Source organism: Ahaetulla prasina, chromosome 2 (genome assembly GCF_028640845.1).
Source record: "Ahaetulla prasina isolate Xishuangbanna chromosome 2, ASM2864084v1, whole genome shotgun sequence".
Taxonomy (NCBI): Eukaryota; Metazoa; Chordata; class Lepidosauria; order Squamata; family Colubridae; genus Ahaetulla; species Ahaetulla prasina.
In genome coordinates this window covers 289,763,755-289,790,101 of record NC_080540.1, presented here as the reverse complement: position 1 = coordinate 289,790,101, position 26,347 = coordinate 289,763,755, and the positions used below count along the sequence as shown (strand labels likewise).

Here is a 26,347-nt window from a genome sequence, read left to right as displayed (position 1 = left end):
CCCCCAGAGGGAGAGCCTTCTCTGTGGCAGCACCGGCCCTTTGGAACGAGTTACCTCCGGGGTTACGCCAACTCCCCGAACTCCGAACCTTCAAGCGGGAATTGAAAACTTTATTATTTAATTGTGCGAGACTAGCCTAAATGCATTTTAATTATAGTTTTTAAATTTTTAAGGGTTTTATGTCGGTTTTGACCGTTTTAGTAAATTGGCCAATTAAATATTCGTTTTAAATGTGTTTTAAATTTGTTATTTATATTGTGTGTACTCTTGTGTTTTTAATATGGCTGTAAGTCCTTAGTCCTTCGGGAGAAGGGCGGTATAGAAATTGGATTATAAATAAATAATAATAATAATAAATAAAGCCACACTAATAAAACGTCGTGCTCTAGGTTCATTTTGGCTCAAATTGTTGGCTGCTAAACATTTCTCCAATAACATTTTTTATTAAAAAAAATCAAAATTAAATTCAGTGGGAGGTAATGGATCAATAAAAATTAGGGACAAATCCACACCATCAGTTGAAGGTTAGCTTGTTACTTTCTCTAAAAAACAGATGTTAGCCTAGTCCTTCACTTTAGACTAGATTATTACCAATCGGAGCACAAAAGGACAATTGTAATTCTCCCTCCCTCTCTCTCTCTCTCTCTCATTTCTTCAATTGGTTGTGTAACAGTTAGCAGAGAATGCAGGGTTAAATCCTAGCAGCCTCTAGCTTGTCCTTCAGGCAATATTCTCAATGACGACAGCTATGCCTTGGCCACCTCCGATGCAGGCAGAACCCACGGCGTATTTGCCTTTACGGCGCCTACAACAAACCAAGAGAATAGCAATTACAAACAAGATTCAAGAAGAGACTGGACTGCCATCTGTCAGAAAGGGTGTAGGGCAGCGGTGAAACTCAAATTTTTTTACTACCGGTTCTGTGGGCATGGCTTAGTAGGCGTGGCAGGGGAAGGATACTGCAAAATCTCCATTCCCACCCCACTCTGGGACCAGCCAGAGGTGGTATTTGCCAGTTCTCTGAACTACTCAAAATTTCTGCTACCGGTTCCCCAGAACCTGTCAGAACCTGCTGGATTTCACCCCGATGTAGGGTCTCCTGCTTGGGCAGGGGGTTGAACTAGATGACATACAACGTCCTTTCCAATTCTGTTAATCTGTAATCTTCAAATCCCACATTAGGATTACCCCATAATTGATTCTACATTTCAAATCAGCTGGACTGAATTTTTTTTTAATTTATCCACCACTTTGGAATCTAAAAAGACTCCAAAGTGATGGAGAAAATGCACATTATCGGGTGGCAACACTTCAACAGGGCTGGGAAAACCGCTTCAAAGGCCTAAAAATGATATGAATCTGTTGAATCGGGTTTCAAGGATTTAGAGAATAGTTGGCTTTGCCTCAAACTGAATCAAAGGTTGCTTGATTCAGCTCAGAGTTTCTAATGACTGACATGGGAGCGTCACAAGTGGCTGTGGCTTTTTAAAATGCTTTTTTTAACTCAATGGGGCGGAATTTTCAGGCAAAATAGAGAATATTTGCCAGTTTTCAGAAAGTTAAAGAGATATTAGACCTGTGGCACACAGAGCCGTATCGGTGGGCATGCGAGCGTTGCCCTGCCTCAGCTCCAGTGCGCATGCGCGTGCCAGCCAGCTGATTATTGGGCCTTCCAGATCCACCAGAAGTCGGGAAGCAGGCTGTTTCTGGCTTCCAGAGGGCCTCTAGGAAAGTGGGGAAGGCTTGGAAGCCTCTAGAGCCTGAGGAGGGTGAAAAACGGCCTACCGGGCCCACTGTGCCATTGTGTGCCAAACGGGTGGGGAGCGTGGGGGTCATGAGCGGGGTGGGTGCGCATTAAATTATGAGTGTGGGCATGCATGCGCGCACCCCCCCCACTCCCGCTGCTTTTGGCACGCGATGGCAAAACGGTTAGCCATCACTGTACTCGACTATTCAAGAATCTAACTGTTCTTAGAGTAAGGTTACATTTGCAGACAGAATTCCTGCAAGCGGTTTTTGGGATGATTAAGGAAAAAAAAACAGTGATTTGTGATCGGTTAGAATTATAAGAGACTGCAAAAGATAGGCACATACGTTTTGAAAGCAAGCATCCAAAAACTCAATTTTCAAAACGAAATTGCCTACAAATTCTTTATTTTGGGAGATAATCAAATGAAGGGTTTCACTCACTGAACAGTTTGTATATTCAACCAGCCATCACCATAGTAAAGTGATGGTACTTATAGATAGAACGTAATACAATAACAGAGTTCAAAAGGACCTCGGAGGTCTTCTAGTCCAACCCCCTGCTCAAGCAGGAGATCCTATGACATTTCAGACAAATGGTTCTTCAATCTCTGCTTAAAAACCTCCAGTGATGGAGCATTCACAACTTCTGCAGGCAAGTTGTTCCACTTATTGATTTCTCCTTAGTCCTAAATTGCTTCTGTCCTTGATTAGTTTGCACCCATTGCTTCTTGTTCTGCCCTCAGGTGCTTTGGAGAATAGTTTGACTCCCTCTTCTTTGTGGCAGCCCCTGAGATGTTGGAACACTGCTATCATGTCTCCCCTAGTCCTTCTTTTCATTAAACTAGACATACCGAGTTCCTGCAACCGTTCTTCCTATGTTTTAGCCTCCAGTCCCCTAATCATCTTTGTTGCTCTTCTCTGCGCTCTTTCTAGAGTCCCAACATCTTTTTTAAATCGTGGCAACCAAAACTGGATGCAGTATTCCAAATGTGGTTTTACCAAGGTAGTACAAAGCGGTACTAACATTTCAAATGACCTTGATTCTCTCTGCATGTTTCAAATGTCTCAGTCTGCAGTAGGAACACAAAGCGAGCAGCCCTGTTTTTCATCAGAGTGTCTAATTCTGACTAGCTTACAAGTCTCCGGGATAGAAGGTACATAGCCCTTTTAATCTATATCTCCCCTTCCTCTTACTTTTCGCTGAGCTGTCAGGGAGTGAACTTGATCTCTTTCGCAAAAAAATAATGGACGCAATCTGTTTTCTACCGCAAAGCCACAGTGACTCAGTTACAATCTCTGCGAACATTCTTTCCAGAATATTAAGAAGAAACAAAAGGAAAAAAGTTTGTTTTGTGTGTTTATCCACCTTAGTTCGTGAACCAGATGACTCGTGATCCTGGAGCCTGAAGCTCCCAGAGGGTGACCCAAAGCAATGGCGCCTCCATTGACGTTGGTCTTCTCGGGGTCCAGACCCAGAACCTTTTCCACAGATAAGTACTGCGGTGCAAATGCTTCATTAACCTGGAAAAGCACCAAATAGGCACGTTAGAAATATCTCAGACTGGGGCTGCTGTGATTTGCTGATTAGAATTATCCTCAACGCTGGTTCTCGTATCTGGAAAAAACGGGGAATGCAGCTTTCCTTGGGGACAGGGGAGATCAGAGATGAAAACTGTATGTTAAAAACCCCCAATCCACCAGGATCATATACTGGGTAGAACTGACTGGAAGTACCCTGTTTGCTTGAAAATAGGACGCAACCGGAAAATAAGTCCTGGCATGATTTTTTTCAGGATGCTTGTAATATAAGCCCTTCCCCTAAAATAAGCCCCAGTTAAGATTATCAGCCAGATGGGTGCATTTAGTATCGTATTTCCCCAAAAATAAGACCCAACCGGAAAATAAGTCCTAGCATGGTTTTTTTCAGGATGCTCGTAATATAAGCCCCATCCCCAAAATAAGCCCCAGTTAAGATTGTCAGCCAGATGGGTGCATCTAGTACCGTATTTCCCCCAAAATAAGACCCAACTGGAAAATAAGCCCTAATGCATCATTTTCAAGAATGGTCAAATAGCTGTTCGTTCTATAGAGATAGTCCTTGACTTATAACCGTTCATTTAGCAATCGTTTAAAGTTACAATGGCATTGAAAAATGGACTCACAATCGGTCCTTGCACTTATGACTCTTTTTTTAAAAAAGTTGTTCATTTTTTAACAAACATACACACACACACACACAAACAAACATACAATGCATTTTTTCTGAAAAAAGTATTGGCCAGGTTCCAAATTTATACAACTTTTAGTTATCTCCCAACACTCTTTATATGTTTCACTTTCTGCCTTAATGTTTTTTCTCTCTAATTTTCATTTTCTTTTCTTTATTTGTATTGTATAACTAATCTTACCTTTTGCCCTGAACTCTAATCATTAATCAGCTCCTTTTTTTCCTCCCCCCCTTCTCTCATTACTTCCTCCAAATTAAACCCTTTAGTTACAAATCAATCATTTTTCTAATATTTGATCCTAATGACCACTTATGACTCTCATAGCATCCCCATGGTGAGCACGTGATCAAAATTTGAGCACTTGGCAACCGGCATGCGTTTATTATCATAGTTGCATGTTGGGGTCATGTGATCACCTTCTGCGGTGATCACATGATCTGCAGGCAAGCGTGTGCGAATCCCCACTTGCACAAGTAGCAGGTGAGCGCATGCACACGTGCTCCATTTGCACAAACGGAAGGCACGGATGTCCACTGCTGGCATAAATGGAGTTGCACTTGTGCGTTTGCCTGCCTCTTGCGTGGAACAATCCCCCCTCCGCTCGTCTGCTAAGTTGGGACCCCTGCTGTAAGACAGGTCAGCTGTCCTAAGGAAGCTCGGACTCCAACATTTATTTGGTGATGGGAAAACTTAGCCCTAAAGTTTAAAAGCTGTTTTCAAAACGATAGCCCTAATGAACTAATATGGGTACTCTTGACACATATTGAGAGAGGCCATTCAGAATTCTTCTTTGGAGTTGCTCGGCTACCAAACAAGGGAAATAATATACAACAAGGAAGAAAGAAAGAAGAGAGGAATAGAAGGTAAGATAGAGGAAGTGAAGGAGAAATAATAATAATAATATTTTAATTTGTATACCGCCCTTCTCCCGAAGGACTCAGGGCGGTGCACAGCCAGAATAAAAATACAAAGAAAAACAATACATATAATATTAAGAACACCCCTTAAAAAACTTATTCAATTGGCCGAAAATTTAGAATATAATAACACCCTATAAAAAATTTACAAAAATTTAAAACCCATAAAAACAAATTAAAAATTTTAAAATCAAGAAGAAGGATGGAAGGAAGGAGGAGAGGAAGATAAGTTAGGGGATAAGAGTAGGAGAGAAGGTGAGAAAGGAGGGAAAGAGAAGAGAAGTGGGAGAGAGGAAAGGGAAGTAGGTATGAGGAAGGAGAGGAGGAGGAAGAAGGTAGGAAAGGAGAAGGAAGGAGGGAAAAGAGAAGAAGGTTTGTTGTAAAACGAAGGGAAAGAAAGGGTAGAAGAGCAACTCCAAAGGTAATTAAAAAGTTTTATTTTTGTGCTTTCTTTAGAGAGAATATGTATGATTATCTATGAATAAGAAAATGTACATTTATAATATGTGTATAAGAAAAATAAAAAATAAAAAACTTTTAAAATAAAAAAAATTCTTCTTTCCACACTGAATAATTATGGCTAGTCCTTAATTTACAAGTGATCGCTTAATGACCACTCGAAGTTACGACAGACCCATGCCCAAAAGCTACTCACAACTCAAGTTTGAAGTTAGGGCCACTGCAACATCCCTTATGATGCTGCAACACCCACCCACCCACCCACCTATTACTCCCCCGTTAATAACCCATGCATTTGCTTAATGACTGCATTTCGCTGAGCGGCCATTACCTCAACCAAATCCATGTCTTTCAAAGAAAGGCCAGCTTTCTTGAGGGCTTCAGTAACAGCAGGCACAGGACCTATGTCAGAAACATACAAGTGTAAGCAAAAAATGGAGGGTGGCCCATTCCTTAACAGAATGACAGAGTTGGAAGGGACCTTGGAGGTCTTCTAGTCCAACCCCCTGCTCAAGCAGGAAACCATTCTCTAGCCTCCAGGCTGTACCTCCAAAAAATGCCAGTAAAGCATAGCTTTCAGTGTGACCCTAGGAGAGTAGTATTAGATTTATATGCCTAATTTCATTAAATATCAAATGGGAGGGACTTACAAAATTACTGTAAATTGACAACACAAAGAAAATCTATTCTAGGAGAGTAGTATTAGATTTATATGCCTAATTTCATTAAATATCAAATGGGAGGGACTTACAAAATTACTGTAAGTTGGCAACACAAAGAAAATCTATATATCTGAAAGCAAAGTATTATTTGAAGGACCTGATAGCTGGTTGCAGTTAATTTCTTTTCATGCAAAAGAAAAAGATAAAAACCTGGTTGGAATATTTCCCACCCCCCGCCCACTGGAATTCTGCTTCAGAATTAAGATGTTCCTGTCTGCTTGTCAAACCATTCGGGGCAGATACTACCTGAGCACCTCCGCCATACCTGCACCAATAAGGAAAAAAACCCAGAGCCCAGAATTTTGCATTTTGCCCAGCTGATCTCCTTCCTAAGATCTTTCCACACTTAATATTTGCTGATCAATTGGTAACAAAGGAGACGTCCAAATTATCTGGATAACCAGAACAAGTAGAATTCAGATAATCTTCTGTTCACAATTCCAACGTTAGAGAGAAATTTTCACACCCTTGAAAAACCATCTCCAACACCCTTTGAATATATAACCACTGGGCAGCACCTGGATTATGACAGTAAGAACTGGTCACTGGGGTTAGTTATTTTATCACCTATTTATTTTATTTTATTATTTTATTTAGTTATTTTATCACCTGTTGTAAATGTTGTACCTTGATGAACGTATCTTTTCTTTTATGTACACTGAGAGCATATGCACCAAGACAAATTCCTTGTGTGTCCAATCACACACCAATAAAAAATTCTATTCTATTCTATTCTATTTATTTACCATTGAATTCTGCAAACTCCCTTTTTATGGTGTCTGAGTCCCCAACTAAACTATATTAAAGATATACAAACTTCAGCAGGAGCATTCTTTTCCTGCACAGCAATAACCTACTTTTATTAACCTTTTTTCTGACTTAATATTTTTTTTACTTATTTGGATGAAACTGTAAACTAAGAAAAAAAAATCAAACTGCATCTGGCTATATACACTTGCAAATAAACCAGACCAACAGAAGAAAATATTTACAGTAGTGCCCAAAATTGTGGAAACCTTTTGAGAAAAGTGTATTTTCTAAAACTAGCTAATAGCACCATTTTTGGGGGATTATTACCAGTGGTGGGATTCAGCCAGTTCGCACCACTTCGGGTGAACCGGTTGTTAACTTTCTGACCTGTTTGATGAACTGCTTGTTGGAAGAAATCATTAGGACAGATTATTTATTTATAAATAAATAATAAACCGGTTGTTAAATTATTTGAATCCCACCACTGAGTAGTACCATAAAATTATTTATCAATGGAAAGATAATTTAATCAAGAATGTAATGCATAAAATAACTTTTATGAAGGATTTGCTATTAGAATAGCAGTTATAAAGAAGTGAAACACGTAGAAAAAAATGAGATATACAAAAATTATCACCATAGAAAAAACGAGATATACAAAAATTATCACGTCAATTAATACTTTGTTGGGTAACCTTTAGAATGAATTACGGCCTTACGACAACTTCCCATGGAGTGAACCGAATCTTCTAGTTCTGCAGCTGTTATCATGTGAATCCAAGATTGAATGATTGCTTCTATTAACGGGACTTTATTGCTGGGTCGCTTCTGACTAACAAGTTTCTTTAGTCGGCTCCATAGACTTTCAACTGGGTTAAGTTAGGGCTGGGCTATTCCCAGGCCATTCCAGCAGTGGAATATGATTATCTTGGAACTCCGTAAAAAGTGATGTTATTAGCCATCAAACCTCGAAAATACACTTTTCCCAAAAGGTTTCCACAATTTTGCCCACTACTGTATAGCACAGAGTTGAACTGAGGAGGCTGTAGTACTGTCTGAGCTTGGTTATTTACTTGCAAACATCTGTAAGCAAACAACCAAGCTCAGAGAGCCCCAAGGACTCCACAAAGCTAGTCCAGCTTTCATGCTGTGACCTGCAAATGGGGAATTACAAGATTGTCTATGCATGAGATGGGAAAAACTTCGACTGATCAGCAGGAAAGAATCTCCGATGTCACTTACCAATCCCCATGATGTTAGGATCGCACCCAACTGCGTGATAACTAACAATTCTAGCCAAAGGAGAGAGGTTGTGCTTTTTTATGGCATCTTCACTTGCTAGGATCACAGCTCCTGCCCCATCGCTCACCCCCTACAACAGAAGAACACCAGGCGTCAAGGCTTGGGAAAATAAAAACCGAAGAACGTACCAACGGAGTCACATTGAGTCTGAACTGGTAAGAAGATGTTATCAGACAGTTTATACTCTCCAATGTGGCATCTTTTCAGTGTGCCTGGATGTTGCCTGTAATGACCAGGAATTTCAGAAACTCCAGTTCCCGATGTCTTAGGAAGGGCATAGGTTAAGGAAAGATGGATGAGGTTATAGCACTGTAGCATAAAATCAAAACTGAAAAATAAAATAAATCCATCAAGTCTTCGACTGGAGTGTATTGATTAAAATCCCGATATAAGTCAAATGTGAAAGTTTCAATCGAAGAGGCTATTTGTAGCTGAGGGTTGAGCTGTGGACACTTGGGTGTGTTGTGGCCCGCCGGCAGCCAGCAGAGCGGGCAGCAGAGTCGGACAGTGAGGAGGTCGGGGTGGAACTTGGGCCAGTCCTGGAGGCTGGGGAAAGCTCAGACGAGGGCTCTGCGTTGGAGGCAGAGAGGGAGTTAGACAGCAGCGAGGCAGAGGAACGGCTGGAGCCCGTTCCCAGTGTGCACCGACCTTTCAATAGACAAGCTCAGCGTTTTGGCCACTGAGCCACCGTATCCCTTATGGGGCGTTATACAAGCCTAAACGTTATTGCTAAATGTTATTACAAAGAGTTTAGCAATTGGACTGCAGCTTCAGGAAAATTTCAATCCGGACTTCTAATATGGTGAATGAAAAACTACTACCGTGTTTCCCCGAAAATAAGACCCTGACTTATATTTTTTTGAACCCTGAAATAAGCGCTTGGCCTTATTGCCATGCGCTCAAAAGCCCGATTGGGCTTATTATCAAGGGATGTCTTATTTTGGGGGAAACAGGATAAATGTTTTCTTGTTCCTGGAGAAGGCGGAGGCTCACCGAGGCGTTCCCTGCTGTGACGGTGCCATCCTTCTTAAAGACTGTAGGGAGTTTTCCCAGTTGCTCCAATGTCACTTCCGGCCGGGGATGTTCATCGCGTTCCATGATCTGTTTAGTTTTCTTAACTTTCACTTCAATGGGGGCCATCTCAGCCTTAAAACGTCCGGCTTCCTGAGCTACGAATGTAAAAAAATCAATACCAAAATGTCAGAGGTGGCCATCGACGGTCAGCTCAGGCCAACTTGCTGCTGGGACAACTCGCCACAGGACGAGAGTTACACTTAAGATCGAAAAAATGGTGGAATGGAATCACTGAAGGAAGGATGTAAAAGGAGGGATAAAATGAAATGTGAATGACAAAGTTAAAGTAATTTTTAAAATCATTTTGAATATTTAAATTGAATTGTTGAATTGCTCTACAATAAGTTGTCCTGTGGGGAGTTGGCCCACTCTATCAGCTTTTTTTTTAAAATTTCTTTTTGTCACAACAGTATACACAAACAAATGTCATAGATAAAACAGCATATCTAGAAGAATATATATATATATAATTAAAAATATGCATCAACTATATTAATTGGATATAATAAAGGGAACAATAGGACAGGAACGGTAGGCACTTTTGTGCTCTTATGCACGCCCCTTATATGCTGCTTGTTTATATTTATGTTTATGTATATGTTGTTGCTTGCTGCTGGTCATCCACTTCTTCTCTGTCCTTCTACCTTCCCAGCATTAGAGTCTTTCTCCAGAGAGGTAGGTCTTCAGATAATGCAGGGGTGTCAAACTCAAGGCCCGTAGGCTGGATTCCGCCCGCGATGCGGTCAGATCTGGCTCATGGGACCGTCCTGGAAAATGTTAAGGGGCCAGCTTGAGTTGCTTCAGCCCGGTCTACCCACATTGCTTCGGCCTGGTCTACCCAATGCAAAGAGGAAACATGCCAGCAGTTTAGGGAGTGGCGTCAAGTTGGCCACACCCACCCATCCCCCCCCCCCGGGAGGTCAATCACAGCCCTGATGTGGTCCTCAATGAAATTGAGTTTGACACCCCTGAGATAGGGGTGAAATGATACTGATTTGGGCCGGTTCCCCTGAACCGGTAGCAAAAAATGCTACTGGTTCGCTGAACTGGTAGTAAAAACATGTTAAAAAAAAGTTCCGAGAATCACACGTCGCTCAGCTGATCGTCGGAACTTTTTTTTTTTTTTTTACTCTTTAAGCATTTTTTTTTACTACAGGTTCGGGCGTAGGTAGTAAAAAAATTCTTCAAAAAAGTAAAAAAAAAGGTTCCGATGATCATGCGGCACAGCTGTGATTGTCTGAGCCTTTTTTTTTACTTTTTCACTTTTTTAAAGCATTTTTACTAGTAAAAAATACTTTTAAAGTTTTTAAAAAGGTTCTCAAGATCATGCGCCACAGCTGATTTCCCCCCCACTGTTCTATTTACCTTCCCAAGCCTCCTTTTGGTGTAAAATGTGCATGCACGTGCAATACACGCTTGGTGCGCAATGCGCATGCGTGGCCAGCAAACCAGTAGCAAACCAGTTCAGATTTCACCACTGCCCTGAGATAATGTGTCCAATGTAGAAAAATGTGAGCCTCATCATTAGTATCTCGAGTGAGAATTCCAAGATCCAAACCCCAAAACTAGAGTGTGCTTCTCCTTCTCTAGAGGATCACTCTTCCGGAAACTATAGCAGCTAAAAACCCAATTCAATTCAATCAAATGAGACTATGAGACAAAATGTTTTAGGTTTCACATGGACATGTGATACCCCATCTAAATCTAATAACACATCGCTGTTGGTTAAAAGGTATTCCCCTCACATATTGATGCCAAGGGAAACCGTTTCTGCTCTGTTTTTATCTAATGCCTAGTTTTCCCTCATCAAAGATAATCCCATCAACCTAATCTTCAACTTGAGTTTTAAGAAACACAGCCGAGATGTCAACTCATCAGCTGCTGTGAGAATTAAGTCTCCATTGGAAGAAGATCGGTGCTCTTGCATATTATTAAAATGTGTTTACTGACCAGCTTTCCACCTCTGTTGTGTCTTGAAGGCGTAGCGGTCACACTCTTCCCTTGTAATGTTGTATTTTGCAGCAAGATTTTCAGCTGTGACACCCATAGGAGTCTGGATATGTGCATCGGTTAGACCGGACCACAATATGTCTTCCAGCTGCCAGAAAAGAAGGAACAGAATCATGTTATAGGCTTGTGTTTGGGCATTTTAAGATGGGTGGACTTCAAGTCCCAGAATTCCACAGCCAGTTTTGCAAATTCTTTGCAAATTCTGGGACTTGAAGTCCACCCATCTTAAAGTGGCCAAAGTTGAAAAATGCTAACATAGACTATCAACCAAAAGGGTTTACCATAAATATGTTATATCCCTGTCCATAAACCTCACCTGCTACTCTCCAGATTTGTGGGACCAACCACCACAACGAAGAGCTGGCGTGACCAAATGTGAGTTGGGAATTATGAGATCTTTAGAAGGCTGGGAAAGATTGCCCAAATCCAAAAAACCTCCAAAAAATTGCACTGAAAGCTGGGGTTTTTTAAAAACATTCTTAGAAGAAGCGCAGAATCCTCAAAATGGATGTACCTTGAAAAATGTATGTGCGGGATTTGTCACCTATCCTAAAATCCAAGGTTTTGAATGTTACAGTTACTTATTAATGGGGCGGGGGGAAATGCTTTGAAGACTATGAGAATATCTGCAGAAATGCCTTTAAATTGGCTTTCCCACCCTACAGATGATTTTCAGACTCTGCATTTGTACTTTTTGTCTCCGGTCGCAAAACAAGAAAGAGCAGAAACTTGGAGAGTGGCCAGAAATACTCTTCTCAACATAAAATTAAAGAAACCGCCAAATTTGGGGGAATATTTTTCCCCCAGATAACCCGGCAGTGCTGTCTCTTGTTTTGCAAGCAAGGCTACTGGGATTCGGGCAGTGGTGAAATCCGAACTGGTTTACGACCGGTTCGTTGGCTGCGCATGCCCCACGCACCAAATGCAAGGTGCGCGCGTGCAGTACACGCCAAAAGGAGGCATGGGGTAAGTAGAACAGCACGCGGGAGGGTGATCAGCTGTGGCGTGCAATCTTGTTTTTTTACTTTTAAAAGCATTTTTTTTACAACCTATTCCTTACACTGTACATATAGTATCATCTAATGGGACAGACTGCTTTTCGAGAAGAGACTGGACTGCCATCGGTCAAAAACGATGTAGGGTCTGGTTGGGCAAAGGCTGGACTAAATGACCTACATGGTCCATTCCAACTCTGTTAATCTGTACCTTTGTACCTCTGTACCTAATTCTCTTTGGTGTATTTTTATGCGATCCAGGGCACGGACTCAGGGGAGATATCCCGGTTTCAAACAAAAAAAGCAAACACAACATGATGGGCGCAAAGCACTAACCTGGAGATCAACTCCTAGTTTTGTTCCAAAACGCATATTTCGAACAGCAAAAGGCGTCTGGCTCATGTTTTCCGTTCCACCACAGAGCACCACTTCAGAATCTTTAAGGCTAATTTCCTGATTTGAGAGGAGAGGAAAGAAAAGAAAAGCGTAATTGATGTGCAATAGCAACAGCACTTAAGAGTTATATACCACTTTACTGTGCTTTATAACCCTCACTAAGCGGTTTAAAATAGGTGGCTCAGTGGCTAAGATGCTGAGCTTGTCGAGCGAAAGGTCGACAGTTCAGTGGTTCGAATCCCTGGTGCCGCGTAACGGGGTGAGCTCCCGTTACTTGTCCCAGCTTCTGCCGACCTAGCAGTTCGAAAGCACGTAAAAAATGCAATTAGAAAATTAGGGTCCATCTTTAGTGGGAAGGTAACAGTGTTCCGTGAGCCTTTGGAGTTTAGTCATGCCGGCCACCTGACCACGGAGACATCTTTGGACAGCGCTGGCTCTTCAGCTTTGAAACGGAGATGAGCACCGCCCCTTAGAGTCGGGAACGACTAGCATTTATGTGCAAGGGGACCCTTTATCATTAAGTGGTTTATAGAGTCAGCCTAGTGCCCCCAACAATTTGGGTCCTCATTTTACCCACCTCGGAAGGATGGAAGGCTGAGTCAATCTTAAACCTGGTGAGACTTGAACTGCCAAACTGCAGGCTGCAGAAGTAACCTGCAGTACTGCACTCTCACTGCGCCACCGTGGCGCATATGAAAGTACATATGAAACACGTAACTATGTAAACCAGCGGCCTCCAATCTTTTGGATACCAGGGACTGGTTCAATGGAGTGTTTTTTCCACGGACGAGAGGGTGCATGTTTTCGTGTGCTGCCTGCATCCCAGGGATGGGACTTCGCTTGTTTGCACGGACCGGTTTCTGGCATGTCATGGACCGGTGTCAGTCCACAGACTGGGGGGTTGCGGACTCCTGATCTAAACTATCAGATCATATTTTTCTTTACCTTGAAAGAGTAGAGTGATCAAAACTTTTTTTAAAAAATATGTAGATGAAAAGCAGACAAACAATCCCAAAGTCTGCGTGACAGGTTGCAGAATAAGTATATGCACAAACCTAAATTGCAACAGAGAATAGGTTGACCAAAATAAATGAGTGGAATTAGTACCTGACACCCATTAACAATAGACTGGAAGCCTGATCCACACAATCTATTGATGGTTAAGGCAGGAACTGGGACGGGCACTCCAACACGTAAGCCAACATGTCGCGCGAGGTAAGCAGCATCTCTAGAACTCTGCAAGGGGGAAAAAAAAAAGAGAGAACATTCACCTGGCAAATTCTGCTTAAAAACTAAGCTGTGTCGTTGAAGCCGACTTTCCTAACTATTTGTAGAAGTGAATAAATGCAAATCACGCTCAGATGAATGTGACAACAATGTTGACCATTGCAGCTGCAAGAACTGCTCATAAAATTCAGCACTGGAATTTCAAACAATCGCTGAACATGGTTGCTAACTGAGGAATCTTGTATGCAGGTAGTCCTCCAGTTACGACCACAATTGAGCCCACATTTTTTTGTTGCTAACTGAAACATTTGTTAAGTGAGTTTTGCCCCATTTTACGAACTTTCTTGCCTGAGTTGTTGAGTGAATCACGGCAGTTGTTAAATTAGCAACACGGTTGTTAAGTGTATCTGGTTTCTCCATTGATTTTAATTGTCAGACGGTCGCAAAAGTGGATCACATGACCTACAACGGTCATAAATGTGAGTCAGTTCCCAAGCATCTGAATCTTGATCATGTAACAATGGGGATGCTACAACTGTTGTGGGGAAAATGGTCATAAGCCACTTTTGTAACTTCAAATGATCACTAAGTGAACTGTTGTAAGTTGAGCACTACCTGTACCTTTCTTTTCCTCCTTTCATTGCGACTGTTTAGGGAAGACTGTTACTCTTTATAAAAAAGATGAATGAGCTCAGAAAGTGGGTTTTTTTGTTTTGTTTAAACACATTGTTAATGCAAAAGTCAAACAGAAATTCAATTGTGAAGAAGAAGAAAAAAATTGCTTGTAGTGCTACAGTGATCCAGTGGTGGGACTTGAATAACTTAACAACTGGCTGGGTAGGCCCTGCCGGTTGATCATGTGACTGGTCACTCATCATACCCAGCTCCGCCTCCTGGCCACTTTCCTCAAAGGCAGAGGTAGGACTCAGCCGGTTGGGGCTAATCCCGCCACTGGCTAGCTCCGCCCCCGCCCATTTTTTGGGCTGTTTTCAAGGCCCTTTTCGGCTGTTTACAGGCCATTTTTCAGATGTTTGGGCCTGAAAACAGCCCCAAAAACGACCTGGAAATGGCCTGGAAAACAGCCAGAAAATGGCCTGGAAAACAGCCAGAAAACGGCCTGGAAAACAGGCCGAAAAACGAGTGGAGGCGGGGCCAGCCAGTGGTGGGACTTGCCAGTTCGCTGAACTGCGTGGAATCTTAACTACCGGTTCACCCGAACCGGTACAATGGCAGCAGCCCACCTCTGCAATGTTCCCACTGACAATATATTCTACAATGCTAGTAAATTCAGTTACCCAAATGTTCCAAAAAGAAACTATTTGGTGAGTGACCTGATAGAATGGGAAAGGCTCCACCAATGAATTTCTGATTTCTCTCTAATGGCGCAACAAAGCAAGAACAGACACGGAATGGTGTGTTGCTTAGGGTGGCTGGCAACTGCCAAGTTGTACCGACCTGCATGACGTTGCCCACAATCACGCTGTCAATGATTTCTGGAGATATTTTGCCAGCAGACAAGGCTGACCGAGCTGCAATCTCGGCAAGATCCGTGGCGGTGAAGTCCTTAAGCAGGCCGCCATAAGCCCCAAATGGAGTCCTCTTGGCAGAAACAATGAATATTCCTAGGTGACAAAACATGGCGAACACATACAAGGCAGTAAGTGTTGTGACCCAGGCCCAAGTAGGTAGTAGGAAAAAACAAACAAACTTTATTCGAACAGCTGAGAATTACTTCATTCCCAGCGTAGTTCAACTAAATTAAAGCAAATTCCTCCCAACACAAATTCTTCAGTCCTATCGCAAACCTTGGTTCAATTAGGCAAACTGCCAAAGGCCTTTCTTGGCAAACATTCAGAAGACACCAATACAAAAATAAATGCAAGAAGACAAAGCTACCAATGTTGTTTTCCGGCAAAGCCCAAATGCTGTTGCTGGTCTGTTTTACGCCTTATGGGAGGGGCCAATCATCTCTTGACCCTCCTCCCGAGTCGTCCTCTCTGCTTGAGCTGCTCTTGCCTTCTGGCAGCTCTTCTCATATGTGCATTAGGAACAGGCTCCTCCTGTTCCTCTGCCTCACTACTGCCAGTCTCTGGAGGCTCTGGAGTCCGCACCTCATTCCCCGATTGCCGTGGCCGCATCTCTGCCTCATCGCTGTCTGACTCCATTGCCAGCTTCGCAGGCTGCCTACAACAATAAGAAAGTGCCTTATATCAAATTTTACCCCGGTTCATTTAGATTAGTGTTTCTCCATTTTAGCAATTTTAAGATGTGTGGACTTCAACTCCCATAATTCCCTAATCAACATGGCTGGCTGGGGAGTTCTGGAGTTAAACCCTCACATCTTAAAGTTCTTTAGTTTGAGAAATACTGATCGAGTCCAATATTCATTTATTTTGTTGATTCAAAGGTTGCCTACTTAACATACAGTTTAACTGTTGAAACAATCAAGAAAACCACTACGAAAATAAAATATATTATTAAGGTGACCAATCGTCCTCCTTAGGACAGTCCTTCTTTTGTAACTTCTATCCTCTCTCAAAAAATGTACACCTACATGTCCTCCTTTTCGATATTTGAAAACTAATCTGTAAATCTTGATATTCAATCGATGCCAATCCAATCCGTGTGATGTGACATGTTTGTATTTGACATGACGATTCGTCAAGGCTCGGTACAGTGCGGCGAAACGCGATTATGAGACGCCTGCGCTTCGCACAGAGAATTGTTTTGAGAGAGTGCGCCGTGCGCAAGAGTGCACCACGCGCAAGTGGCTTTGTTTACTTCTTACTGAAACACGACATGGCACACACACACAGCTCCAACTCAGAGCCGAAGAAGCTTCTTGGATGAGGAGCGAAACGTCTTCAAAGAAAAACCAGAAAGTCCAGTTGCCTTTTGAAAAAGCACCTTTGGGACAACCATGACCTGGATGACTGAGAATCTCCATTGATACTTGGGAATAAGCACAGGTATGTTCCTATCACCTGCTGCAACTCTTTAAACTAAGTGAATGGTTTTTTCTACAGTTGTGCTATGGTGCGCCCCTGGGAAAAGACATGGCTGTTTTAAAAAGGTGCAGATGGGCATTATGTCAAGTGCTTCCAAGCTCCAATACTTCTGTCGTGTCCCACTCCTCCTCTGACGGCCGGGTTGGGGAAGTCCATATCAAACGTGCCTCTGCAGCTCTGCCAAAGTCCTATCAGAGTCCTCGGGGCAGGCAGGAATCCAAGGTGTGACTTCAGCAATCCAGTTTAGACTTTGCCTGACTCAGAGAATGCCAGAAAGCAGATCCTTTATATAGGCCATGGGGTGTGGCTCCATGACTCAGCACTTATCCAGGCCTGACCCTCCCTTCCTTTTGCTGACGTCGCTTCTCCATTCTCCGGAAGCGTGGATCTATCCATTGCATCGTTTCGTCTCCAGCTGTTGGTAATCCCAGCTCGTGGCTGGCTTCAGGCGCACATGCTATCGGAGGGAGGTTTGTTTGTTCGGTTTGTCTGGGCATGGTGCCAGGGCTGGGGGCTGGAGGCATGCCAGGACATTCTTCTGTACTATCAGCGTCTGGCAGGAGATAAGAGGGGCCAGGCTGCGGCTGGGTGGGGGGGGAGGCGAGCGAGGCACAACAACTTTGAATCTGAAGCACTTTCACAGACAGGGCTCTTAGCAGTTCTTAAGCTTCCCTTTTAACGCCTTTAGTAACTTTAGTGAACTGGGTTTCCTGGTTTTTAGAAAGATTTACAGTATTTAAAAACACAGGTAGTCCTCAATTTACGACCACAACTGAACCTAGGATTTACGTTGCTCAGTGAAACTTGTTAAGCACGCTTTGTCCTATTTTATGACTTTCCTTGCCACATTTGTTAAGTCAATCGCTGCAGTTGTTAAATTATTAACACAGTTATCAAGTGAAGGTTGCAAAAGGGGATCACAAGAGCCTGGGGGACACTGCAACGGTCATAAATGTGAGTCAGTTGTCAAGCATCTGAATGTAAATTACAGTATGTGACCATGGGGATGCTGCAGTGGTTGCAAGTGTGAAAAATGGTTGCAAGTCATTTTTTTTCAGTGCTGTTGTAACTTTGAATGGTCACTAAGTGGACTGTTGTAAGTCAAGGACTGTGTGTATGCAACAGGGCCTTGAGGTGCTGTTTGACTGATCAGAGGAACCAAATACACACATTAATTAATAAGATGCAAATGATCAGTTGGTCATATTCTTCCAAAATGACTAGTTCCTCAATAGTTTAAAATTTAACACTTCAAGCTGTCTTCTTAAATCAGGGGTCTTCAAACTTGGCAACTTTAAGACTTGAGGACTTCAACTCCCAGAGTTCCTCAGCCAGCTTTTCTGGCTGAGGAATTCTGGGAGTTGAAGTCCTCAAGTTTTGAAGGACTTTGAAGTCCTCAAGCTTTTCTGGCTAAGGAATTCTGGGAGTTGAAGTCCTCAAGTTTTGAAGGACTTTGAGAACTTTGAAGTCCTCAACCTTTGCTGGCTGATGAATTCTGGGAGCTGAAGTCCACAGATCTTAGAGTTGCCAAGTTTGGAAACCCCTGTCTTAAATCTTGCTATTCTAAATGGGCAGCATTTGTGGTCACTATTTTTCTATGCTTTTTGAAAAGGAAATTTATCAATCCCACATCAACAGGGTATTTTGATCAGTGTTCTTTCCAGCTGAGCCGTGGGTGGTTCAGACTGTAAGACAGCCTGATTTTTAAACTCTAAATTTTAAATTGTAATTTTATTGGGTATTTTATAGGGTCAAGGTTGACTCAGCCTTCCATCCTTTATAAGGTAGGTAAAATGAGGACCCAGATTGTTGGGGCAATAAGTTGACTTTGTATATAAATATACAAATAGAATGAGACTATTGCCTTACATTAATGTAAATAAATAAATAAATTTATTTGAAGTTACACAGATGTTTTAGAAGCACAGCACAAATAATAAACGCAAGCAATTTTATTAGAACTAATCAAAATGACAAAAAAGGTAATCTGTGCATTAGGCAGATCAAAGGAAGGAACCAGCTTCTGAATTTTCCAGAAATCTTTTACTGAATTAGAAGGCTCTTAACCAGTATATGGTAGAGGGGTTGCTTGATGTCTTTAATGAAAGAGCTGCACTGGCTGCCAACTGCTTACTCAGCAGAATTTAAGATATCTTGGTATTAACCTTTCAATCATCAAAAGGTTTAAGGTCTGATAACTAAAGCTTCTTTAATTGTAAATTTGTTCAGTTGGTTAATAACTGTAGGAGATACGTTTTGAAGATTTCTCTGCAGTCAAAGGTCCAAATGGCTTTTTCTGGCTTTGTCAATTATGTAATCTTCCTATCATTGTAAGATTGACCCTGGCCCCCATTCTTTCAGTGTAGGGAAAATCCTTAAAGAGACATGGGAGGATAATGCAGAGAGGCTGCAATTCTAGGCACCTCCCTCCCTCTGAGTTTATTTATTTATTTATTTATTTTATTCAATTTTTATACCGCCCTTCTCCCGAAGGACTCAGGGCGGTGTACAGCCAAGTAAAAAATCACAGTATCAATATTAAAAGAGATTAAAACAAACATATTATAAAGTGGCCAGATTTAAAACGAATTAAAATATTAAAATATAAATAACCCAATAAAATTTTAACCCAATAAAATTTTAGGCCAGTCCCACTTGAATAAATAGGTGCATTTTCAGCTCACGGCGAAAGGTCCGAAGATCAGGCACTTGACGTAAACCAGGGGGAAGCTCATTCCAGAGCGTGGGAGCTCCCACAGAGAAGGCCCGTCCGGTGGGGGCCGCCAGCCGACATTGTTTGGCGGACGGCACCCTGAGAAGGCCCTCTGTGAGAGCGCACGGGTCGGTGGGAGGCAACGGTAACAGCAGGCGGTCCCGTAAGTACCGGGTCCTAAGCCATGGAGCGCTTTAAAGGTGGTGACCAAAATCTTAAAGCGCACCGGAAGACCACAGGAAGCCAGTGCAGACTGCGCAGGAGAGGTGTTACATGGGAGCAACGAGTTGCTCCCACTATTACCCGCAGCTGCATTCTGACTAACTGCAGCCTCCGGGTGCACTTCAAGGGCAGCCCCATGTAGAGAGCATTGCAATAATCCAGGCGGAAGTTACGAGGGCATGAGTGACCGTGCATAAGGCATCCCGGTCAAGGAAGGCGCAACTGGCGCACCAAGCGATTGGTGGAAGGCCCTCTTGGAGACGGCCGCCAAATGATCGTCAAACGACAGCCGCCCATCCAAGAGGACACCCAAGTTGCGCACCCTCTCCGTTGGGGCCAATAACTCGCCCCCCACAGCCAGCCGCGGCTGCAGCTGGCTGAACCGGGGTGCCGGCATCCACAGCCACTCCGTCTTGGAGGGATTGAGCTTGAGTCTGTTTCTCCCCATTCAGATCCGTACGTATAGTCACACGGTCACATTTTGTGTGACTGGCAACCAGCCTGCATTTAGAACAGTTTGCAGTGTCTTGTGGTCACATGACTGAGATTTACAGTACTTTTTTTCCCAGTGAGTAGCATTTACTTCCAATTTCAGGGGGGAAAAAACACCAATTGTGGACAATGGTTTTGCTTAATGACACACACTGGCATTCATTTTAACGATCACCAGAATAAAATGTTATTAAAATCAGGCCAATCATGTGATGACCTGTTTAACAACAAACACGATTTATAACTGTAACTCCAGGCTCAATTATGGTTATAAATCAGGTCTACCTATATGTATAATCCTTTAAATTTTCTGACTTGCAAGAGCTAGACCAATCTGATGTATTATTGCAGGGGTCTCCAAACTTGGCAACTTTTAAGATTGTGGATATCAACTTCCAGAATTCCCCAGCCATCACTGACTGGGGAATTCTAGGAGTTGAAGTCCACAATCTTAAAGTTGCCAAGGTTGGAGATCCTGTTATATTATATGAGGTTTGCTGCATAATCTGATACTAGAAATTTCAGAGTTCCATTCCTCCAACCTCAGGAGTATAGTTAATGCAGAAGCCTCAGGCTGAGAAACAAAATATAGTCATGATACTTAATTACATCCCTGTCAGTCCAAATTACCTAATTCTTATTGAAGTTACTAGTAACTTTACTTCTCATGTCAAGCATGAGAAGGCATGGTGGCTCAGGCTGTAAGATAGCCTGTTATTAAAACACAGCAGCCTGCAATTAGTGCAGGCTCGAATCCCACCAGGCCCAAGGTTGACTCAGCCTTCCATCCTTTATAAGGTAGGTAAAATGAGGACCCAGATTGTTGGGGGGGCAATAAGTTGACTTTGTAAATATACAAATAGAATGAGACTATTGCCTTACACACTGTAAGCCGCCCTGAGTCTTCGGAGAAGGGTGAGATATAAATGTAAAAAAAAAACAAAAAAAAAAAAACGACTGGAACTATCCTTTCCTAAATAACGTACTGTGTTTAGACATCCCTTGATAATAAGACCAATTGGGATTTTGAGCGCATGCACTAAAATCTCCCACTCCCAAAATAAGCCCTCCCCGAAAATATTTAAACGTATGTGCAGCTGGTCCCCATTTCCTCTGGTTAGGGTTAGGAAGACAGAGCTGGAAACGCCAAGAGGAGCCCCGTCTTGCTCCGTGCCCCCCAAAATAATAAGACCTGTGGATGCTGGCGTCCTGGTACAGTCAGCTGGTTCCATCGCTGACTGTTGGAGCCGAGTCATTGGCCCCTATGGAGAGGGTCCGCAACTTGGACGCTCTCCTGGATGCTCGGCTGTCGTTAGAAGAACATATGACAGCCGTCGCAAGGGGAGCTTTTTATCAGGTGCGCCTGATACGCCAGTTGCGCCCCTTCATAGACCGGGATGCCTTGTGCACGGTCACTCATGCCCTCGTCACTTCCCGCCTGGACTACTGTAACGCTCTCTACATGGGGCTCCCCTTGAAGGGCACCCGGAGGCTCCAACTGGTCCAGAATGCGGCTGCGTGGGTGATAGAGGGAGCTACTCGTGGTTCCCATGTGACACCTCTCCTGTGCAGGCTGCACTGGTTGCCGGTGGTCTTCCAGGTGCAATTCAAGGTGTTGGTAACCACCTTTAAAGCACTCCATGGCACAGGACCGGGCTATTTACAGGACCACCTGCTGCCACCGATAGTCTCCCATCGACCTGTGCGCTCCCACAGAGAGGGTCTCCTCAGAATGCCGTCAGCCAAACAATGCCGGCTGGCGACCCCCAGGGGGAGAGCCTTCTCTGTAGGGGCACCCACCCTCTGGAATGAACTTCCTCTGGAGTTACGATTACTCCCCAAGCTCAAGCGAGCTCAAGACTTTTTTATTCCACCGTACAGGGTTGGCCTAAGATACTATTGTTTTAAGTGGGGTTTTATCATTGTTTTTTGAATAATTTTTAATAGGTACTAGCCAAATTGAATTAGATTTTTATATTGTCTTTAATTCTGTTTATATATTGTTTTATGTTGGCTGTAAACCGCCCTGAGTCCTTCGGGAGAAGGGTGGTATAGAAATTTAATAAATACTAATACTAATAACTCCAAGCACTTATTTCAAGGTTCAAAAAAATATAAGACAAGGTCTTATTTTTAGGAAAACACGGTAGCTCACAAAGCATTTTAACCCACTTTTCTGACGTCACTTTCCCTCAAAAGCCCACAAAACATGTGACTATTGTGAGGACCAACTGTCTCAACAATTTTGAGTATTCAACATCGTAAAACACAGTATATATTATCAGATTTAATTTTGGGGCGTGGTTAAGAAAATATGCACAGGAAATTAGGAGAAAAAAATTACTAGCCATTCCATTCACAAATATAAATATTTAAGGAGGTAAGGTAGCTGACTAGCTTAGATTGCAAAACTCATTCGCCTCTAGTCATTAACGGGGGCAAATGCAGAAGAGAGGATAGGAAAAAATAAGCGAGACCTGTTTTTCTGATTGGCAGAAAAATAAAGTACTTTGGTTTAAACCTACATACATTTATAGACAGAATAACAGAGTTGGAAGGGACCTTGCAAAATTATGAATGTGCCAAAATAAGCCATTAGATTCTTCCTAGCTCCTAACATACCTTAACCCGGTTTATATGTGTTCATCTCACTTTCAAAACCCAGTTTGCTTCCAAAGGTTACGTGATGCGGCTAATATTTGTTCATAAGTTTAAAGTCTGAGGGTCATAAATATCTAAAGGCTGAAGGGCCCAGCTTTCTGATAAAGATGTCCTTCACTATGGCAGAACTGAAGAAGAAATTTCTTCCTTTTTAATGTAGCATCCGATGGGATAGTAAAAAAAGCTGTACTGGGTCAAGCCAAAAGTCCTGGCACATTCTGTTTAATACCAATTTCCAGAAAAAAATATCGCAAATTGCAGTCGTGTGACTGTGGGATGCTGCAAACAGCCGTCAATGGGGGAGGCGGTGACTGAGCCCCCAGAATGGGGTCACATGATCATGCATTTCAAACCTGGATCATTACAAATCCAAGTTGTCTCTTTTTCCAAGCCCTTTATAACTCTGAATGGTATTAAGCAACCAGTTATTAAGCTGAAGACTATTTATATAACTCTTTCTCAAGGCCATGGGATGCTAACAATAGTTAGGCTGGTGATAGTCTAAACTCCAAAGTTTCCTAACATCCACGCTTGGTTAATTATGCACTGAATCCTGAGTTTTTTTGGGTGAATTGAAAACTATATGTGTTAAAAAAATCCTTCATGTGATTATGCTAAGGTTAAAGTTCAAGATGTCTCCAGGTGGAACTAAGCTTCTGGCGATTCCATGGACAGAAACCATGAAGTTTTCTGACTCTTCCCGCGGCCTCTTCAAAGGTGATTTTCAATCTTTGATGCCCAAATATTAACCAGGCCCAACCCTTCGCTTCTAAGCCAGGGATGAAATGCTTCCGGTTCAGAAAGGATCGGCGGATCCAGTAGTGATGACGGCAGGTGGTTCGGAGAACCGGTAGCAAAAAAAAAACTCGCCCATGCCCACCCAATCGCCGCTTGCTGCTTCTTTTAAAAATGCTTTTAAAAGGTAAAAAAAGAGACTGTGACGATCACAGCTGAGCCGTGTGATTGTCAGAGCCTTTTTTTTTACTTTTAAAAGCATTTTTTACAACCTATTCGGCTAAATAGGTTGTAAAAAAATGCTTTTAAAAGTAAAAAAAAAACCGTGCACCACAGCTGATCACTCACCCTCGTGCTGTTTTACTTACCCCATGCCTCTTTTTGGCGTGCACTGTATGCGCACGCACCTCGCATTTGGTGCAGTGGTGTGCCCCTGTGCATGCATCCACGCAGCGCACAAGCGCAGCGAGTGAACCGGTAGTAAACCGGTTCAGATTTCACCACTGTTCTAAGCCCAGATAAGATTGGGCAGATACTGCTACTTGCTGAGACATGCCAGACTAGAAAGGAGGCCACAACTTAGTGTTAGGTTTATCTACTCTTATTTGGCCTTCAGTTGCTCAATCAAATTCATTACAAGACAAGGACACAGAAAGACAAGGCTTATTGAAAGCTTGCTGGAAAGGTCATAAATAGCAATCACATGACACCCCCCTCCCCCCCCCCCCAGAACACTGCAACTATCCTAAATACATGCCAGTTGCCAAGCACCTGAATTTGGATCATGTGATCTTGGGGAATGCAGTGATGGTTGTAAGTGTGAGGACCAATCATTTTTTCTCCAGTGTCATTGTAACTTCAGATGGCTGTAAGTCAAGGACTACCTGTACTTTACAAATAAGCCTTGGTACCATTCTCAGCAACTCCTTTCTTTGTGGTTAAATAAGTAATCAAAATGCCTCGCTTGCTGTCAAATAAATAACAAATGCGGTAATGCCCTTCCTATGCACACATCTATACATTTTGAGAATTTAAAGAACTCCCTACCCACACAATTCTGCCGGAATATTTTTCAAAGTGCTCTAGAACTGTAGTATTACAAAATTGTTGCACAATACTCATTAGGTATTGCAATGGGAAGTTGGGACAAAGTCCTCCAGCTATGAGAATCTGTCACTATACACTATATCATCTACTGGAAGTTAAACAACATCTGGAGGACTTTGACTTGCTTTCAAGTATTTCCTTTCATTTGTAATTCTGAAACAATCTCTTAATTTCTCTGCTTTTAAATAATACTTTTCACCTAGAGCTACTATTCCCCAGTTTCATATACTGTGAACTGGACTCATGAGTTTGGGGGAAAAAAGGTTCCATTTGAAATGTCTAACACAAAGTAATGTTCACAGAGTTTCTTATCTAATAAATCTGCTTAAAAATTAAAGAGCTTCGATTGGTTTTTGAACTATTATAGTGTCGTCATTGACTTTGACTTTTTAGTCACTTAAAGTCACTAAATAAACGTAGACACCAACAATGCCTGATATATTTTTAGTGGAATTTTTTTTTTTTTGTATAAAAAAATATCACCAAGTTCAAAATATTTTTGTTTCCAGGTTAGAAGGGTGTTTCATTCCTTCATTCAACAAAACGGCAGAAGTGTCAACTAGCCTCTCTACCCACTCCTTACTGCTGGCTTCACACTACTACTTCAGTGCATTCACCTAAAGTAGTGAATTGCAAATCAGTCTCGATGAATATAATCCCAAATTAACTTTGCATTCTCTGAGAGGACAAAGTCAACCCGAAGAACTGCAAGAAAAATCGAGGGAAAACAATTTTATTTCCACACGCCAGCAAGTCACCCTTTGGAAAGACAAAAGCTATATATATATGGCAGGTAGTAGTAACCAGCTCCCCTCCTGCCTAAACCTAGTCTTGGTCGGGGATCAACATGTCACCCACGTTTTGCAGGTTTTTTTCCCACTTTTCCGTCTCACTGGGAATCCAGCGGGATAAAGTTGGGGGAACGGAGGGGTGAAATAAAGCGAGAGGAAGGGTCGCAGGCCGTGCAACTGCAAGGCATAAAACGTCTCTTCCCTGCATGGGGCTGGGCGTCCTTTAAGGCAGGGGGCTCCAACTTTGGAAACTTTTAAGACTTGTGGACTTCAACTCCCAGAGTTCCTCAGCTAGTTTTGCTGGGAGTTGAAGTTCTCCAGGCTTAAAGTGACCAAGGTTGGAGACCCCAGCATTAAGGGAGGGGTCTCCAAAACTCCTTGGCAACTTTAAGCCTGGAGGACTTTCAACCCCCACCATTCCCCTGCCAGCTTTGCTGGGCGTTGAAGTCCCCCAGGCTTAAAGTTGCCAAGGTTGGAGCCAAGGGAAGTAAGGTACATCATTCCCAGCTGCTGGAGTGTGTGTGTGTGGGGGGGGGAAGGTGGGGATCTTTGCAAGACCCTGCCCTAAAATGAAAGCCAAAGAGGAAGAGGGGGACCAGTTGGGGGGGGAGGTTCCCCATTTTTTGGAGTGGTGGGGCCCCTGACTTACCTCTGAGCAAAGCCATGGCTGCAGCGTGCTGGTTGCTTCCTCTCCAACCGACTTCCCCGCTGGGATCCTCGGCTGGCGAGTCGCAACCCCGCCGCGCCCCCCTTCCACCGCCCCGCCCTTCGCCCTCTTACTCCTCCCTC

The 26,347-nt window shown here is 42.8% G+C and overlaps 1 protein-coding gene across 1 annotated transcript; it reads right to left on the bottom strand.

Moving 5' to 3' along the window:
• Positions 1-373: 373 nt before the first annotated feature.
• Positions 374-26,347, bottom strand: ACAA2 (acetyl-CoA acyltransferase 2). The gene is made up of 10 exons (XM_058170950.1): positions 26,208-26,347; positions 15,285-15,451; positions 13,710-13,838; positions 12,543-12,659; positions 11,152-11,299; positions 9,121-9,296; positions 8,068-8,197; positions 5,685-5,755; positions 3,116-3,270; positions 374-805 (listed from the first exon to the last, which is right to left on the bottom strand). Exons 1-10 carry the CDS (start codon positions 26,221-26,223, stop codon positions 721-723), a joined length of 1,194 nt encoding a protein of 397 aa, XP_058026933.1. The 5' UTR covers positions 26,224-26,347; the 3' UTR covers positions 374-720.